This window comes from Echinops telfairi, unplaced genomic scaffold, assembly GCF_000313985.2.
Source record: "Echinops telfairi isolate 266 unplaced genomic scaffold, ASM31398v2 ScPeMD7_2291;HRSCAF=2852, whole genome shotgun sequence".
NCBI classification, from domain to species: domain Eukaryota; kingdom Metazoa; phylum Chordata; class Mammalia; order Afrosoricida; family Tenrecidae; genus Echinops; species Echinops telfairi.
The window spans coordinates 44,792,275-44,796,873 of NW_022106189.1; the positions used below are offsets into that span (position 1 = coordinate 44,792,275).

Genomic DNA, 4,599 nt, shown 5'->3' on the forward strand with positions numbered 1-4,599 from the left:
GGGGGGGGCTGCCCTGTCAGTCTTCCCAGGCAGTCATCTTTTGTGGAAACAGACAGACTCAGCTTTCTTCCCAAGAATGGCAGGGGGGGGTTGGATCCCTACCCTTCTGGGTTGTGCCGAGCACTTAATCGCAGCACCACCAGGGCTCTCCTGCCCAATTCCCAAAGGTAAACAGAAAAAAAGAGACAGACAGAGCATATTTGGGCAAAAGAGGGTCTACAATGGCAACACCGTTCTGCAACATCCACGTTGTGTGACTTGGGCAAGCTATAAGGCCACTGGGGCCCTCTGTGTTTCCTCCTCTGTAAAACGAGGGGAGAGCATCCGCAGGGACCCAAGAGGGGATCGGCAAATATCTGCTTCCAGGCCCAGATAACACAACAGAGAGTCAACGCTGGAACAAAGCACAACTTGGGCAGTTCGTGATTTATAGGTACTAGACACAGCCTTCCAGGCTCTCGTCGCCAGGGTAATTAAATCACCATTTGTATAACGACTTATTAATAACCCATCTCTCCTGCTGAAGTTTAAGTTCCAAGGAAGCCGGGGGTGTTCCCACTGTAGCTCCAGCACCAAGCCCGGTGCCTGGCTTGTAGCGGACGCTCCCTAAATATTGACTCACAGCCAGCGGGCGAGCAACAGGGGCCGGAAGAAACGAGCTGGGGTGTGCTCCTGTCTTCTCACACGTGGACTACAAGCTTCTGCACCAGGACTGTACTCACCTCTCTCTCCAGCTGCATGCAGTGGTGCAAACTTTCTTCGCTGTGTTATCTGAGCTCTCTGCAGTGCACACAAGCATCAGTGTGTCCCTGGTCAAAAGTGAGTGGGGCCGAAGTCATCTCCCAGCGTGCCCACCAGGCACATGCCGGCAGGAGGTCTGCAACAAGGACTTGGCGATGTGGTCTGTGGGATTGATGGAAAGGATGTTGAAGACACAGGAGATACATGAAGTCTAAAGCTGACTCTTCCTCCCAGGAGAATGGAATACAGAAATTACCAAACAGCACCGTAAATATCACTTGCAAGTAAAATTATGCTGAAGCTCATCCCGAAATGGTTGCGGCAGTACATCGACGGGAGCTGCCAGAAACCCGAGCAGATTCAGCAGGGCACATGGAAGGAGGGATGGCCTTGCTGATGGCAGGTGGACGGAAACAGAGAACGCTAGGAAGACCCTCGTTGGTGTCTGACGATGCGGAAGCATTCGATTGTGTGGATCAGAACAAATTGTGGATAATGTCACAAGGAATGCGCATTCACGAGGAACCTGGACATGAACCAACAGCACAAGAGGTTAATGCACAGTTTAGAATCAGGAAAGGTGTATGCCAGGGCTGTATCCTTGCCCCATTCTTGTTCAATCTCTAGGCTAAACAGATGTTCCCAGAAGCTGGACCAGAAGAGGAAAATAGGGTCCGGATTGGATGAAGGCTCATTAGTGTCCTACTGAGTAGGCACACTTTCAGCAGTTTGCTTGCTGACAGTGAAGGAGACTTGGAACAATGGCTGATGAAGACCTACTATACTTACTGTACTGCTGGAGACCTACTATACGACAGCCTACAGTCTAGACGGCACCTCAAAGTAAAGGTCACCTTGAGGACTCAAGGGCTTCTGACTCAAGCCATTGGCCTTCGGTCGTCTCATATGCAGACCAAAGCCGGACAGCGAATAAGAAGGACCGAAGAAGAGCAAACGGCTTTGAGTTGTGGTGATGGTGAGGAATACTGCTTACACCACGGACTTCCAGAAGAACAAACAAATCCGTGTTGGAAGGCTCCTTACAAAGGAGGTTGGAAAGACGTGGCTCACGTGCTTTGGACAGGCCATCAGGAGGGACCAGAGCCTAGAGAAGGACATCATGCTCAGTAAAGCAGAGGGCCGGCAAAAAAACTAGGAAGACTTCAATGAGATGGATTGGCACAATGACTGGACTAGTGGGCTTCCACGGTGCAGGACCAGCGTTGCGTTCAGGTGTAGGCAGGGTCACGAGGAGTCCGGATCAACTTACAGGCACCTCGCAAGAACAACAACAAAGGTGAGTAGAGCATTTCTTCCAGTCCAGCAGTTCCACGGCCAGGTCTGAGGCTGCAGCTCCAGAAAGCTCTACGGGCAAGACTGGCCTTTGGATTTCAAAAGACTTTCCATCCCCAAGCCTACACTATGTGCAGACAGTGCTGGTTAGGGTGAGTCCCATGGTGAGTCCCACCGGCCCTGTCCTCTTGCCTGGCAGCTTCCTTCCCAGGCGGATGCAGGACCTGAGCCGAAGTTGGATGCTACCATCCCTATCCAGCCCTCCGCACTGCTCATGACCCTGGACCTGCTGAGCAAGCTGCCCTGGAGCCTTGAAGCTGACAGCCCCTGCGAAGCTCCCCTGCAGCCTGCCATGAGCTCTGGTTTTAATTTGATTTTCCTCTCCATAACAAGTAAAGTTCACATTATAGATCAATTGCCTGGAAATTCCAATTTAATAAGGCATATATATGCATGTTGCAGGCCCAGAGCACAGAGAACATCTTGTGCCCTGGTATTTTTACATCGAGAGGGTTATGAAAGATACAGCTTTGGAAATGTCGGAGAGCGAGGTACCGAACATGTCCGGCTGAGGTTCGTGAACAGCGGTATTCAGCCTCCAGGAGGCGAAAGGGGAGGTTGGTGAGTGGTTTGAGCTGGTCCCCAGTTTTCTGGTGGTGTGAGCAGTGGGGGGAGGGGTCACACCCACCGTTCTGTGCCATCTGTGTCTCCCACCAGCCCTGAAAACAAAAGGGAACAAGTCAATATATTTGAGTCAGTTCCAATCTACGGTAGCTCCCCATGTGTCCCACTAGAACTGTGCTCTGTAGGGTTGGGTTGGGTGTTGAACATCTCATTGTGCTTTCTGTGAATGTTTGCATAGCAAATCCGTTTTCCCACTCGACCTCTCCTACACAGGTTGTTCCCTGACATTGGCCACAATCCCCACGGTGTGTCAGCACCCTCCTCATTTCCTACTCAGGTCTCCCATTTCCATACTACCTTCCCTGTCTGCTCATCTTAGCTTTGGGGCAAATGCTGGTTTCTCATTGGTTACTGGAAGAAGGCATTCCGCATGGTATTTGTATTATAGTCTCGCCTATGACTTGGCTGAAAGGTGGCCTTCAGAAATGTCTGTCTCAAGGAAGACAGTTTTCTCAGAGCAATGATCTCAGAGGTTCCTCAGTCTCTTTCCCATCAGGCCATTTGTGTTTGTCTTGCTTTGAATTTTGTTCTTTGGTTTTGTTGTAATCAATTGTATCTGAGCTCTTCTGCTCTGGTCTTGGTCAGAGGGGTCTGAAGAGGTAGCTGGACACCATCTAGTTCTTCTGGTCGCAGGCTAGAGGAGGCTGTAGTCCTATGGGCCGTTGGTCCTTTGAGTTCTGATAACACTTTGCTTGTCAGTACTGCTACCTGCTGTCAAGTGGTTTCCACTCCTGGCAACCTTATGTGTAAACATGATTCAGTCCTGCTCCATTTCTATTATCTTGGCTGAGCCCTGGGCCTTCCATCTCCACACAGGCCTTGAATTTCTCTGCCATCGGAGATTTTAGAGGCTGATTTTTTTCAGAAACAGCCAAGCCTTTCTTCTGAGACATCTCTGGGTGGATATCAACTACCAACTCTTCTGTTAGAATCCAAGAACGTAACCTTCGCACCGGACCACCCTCCAGCCCTCACTTTGTATTACGTGGGATGCGGTGTCCCTGGGCCCCAGAGCTTGCAGGCATGCTCAGTCAATGGCTCTGTCTGAGGCGTGGGATTCTGAGTGAGAACCGTGAGTCTGCGTCATGAGGCCCGTGATTCAGGGTTTTCGAGATGGGGCTGCAGAGGTGGACGCTCCGCGGATGCCCAGGGGCCCCTCAACACGTCATGGGTTTCCTGTGAATGTGGCCTGACGGCCGTGGCGTTTTGTCGTTGCAGATATTCTATCTACAAGGACCCAGCCGGCTGGCTGAATATCAACCCCATCAATGGGTCGGTGGACACCTCGGCAGTGCTGGACCGTGAGTCCCCGTTTGTCCACAACAGCGTCTACACTGCCCTCTTCCTGGCCATTGACAGCGGTGAGTAACTGAGAAACCCACCACCAAGCGTGGACCCTTCCAGGTCTTCTGAGACACCGCCTGGGAGTCTTGTAAAGAACACGAATGCTCGGGGCCGTTAGACAAAGGTGGAGACACGCACGTGATCGGTCATAGCCACAGGTCTTGGAGGCCATGGCTCTTACTGGGAAGGCGAGTCGCTCCCCAGTTAGGGTTCAAGCAGTTGGACACCAGGAAAGAAAGGGCTATACTGATATCTTTCATCTCAGAGTGGTGTCCTGCTCAACAAAAGCAGCTATTTTTTAACTGAATCCAAGTGAAGGAGCGTTCCAGAGGGTCCTGCTGATCCCCACAAGTGGACTGTCCCTCCGAGGGCCTGCGCAAAGTTCATGAGGAAGTTCTATTGTCTTTAAATGCCGTTTACCCACACAATTGTTGAAGCCCCCTTCTCTATCATACACTCATCTAGCAGATCTAGCAGCTGCTTCTTCGAGACCAGAGGAGAGGATGGGCGAGAGAGAGAGAGAGAGAGAGAGAGAGA

The 4,599-nt window shown here is 51.3% G+C and overlaps 1 protein-coding gene across 2 annotated transcripts in view; it reads left to right on the top strand.

Moving 5' to 3' along the window:
* The window catches only part of LOC101642974 (cadherin-13), a 349,021-nt gene that overhangs the window by 316,668 nt on the left and 27,754 nt on the right, over positions 1 to 4,599 (top strand). For both annotated transcript variants that reach the window (XM_045293862.1, XM_030886548.2), the window contains exon 6: positions 3,937 to 4,079. In XM_045293862.1, the coding sequence (XP_045149797.1) occupies positions 3,937 to 4,079 (143 nt within the window). The remainder of the gene's footprint in view (positions 1 to 3,936; positions 4,080 to 4,599) is intronic.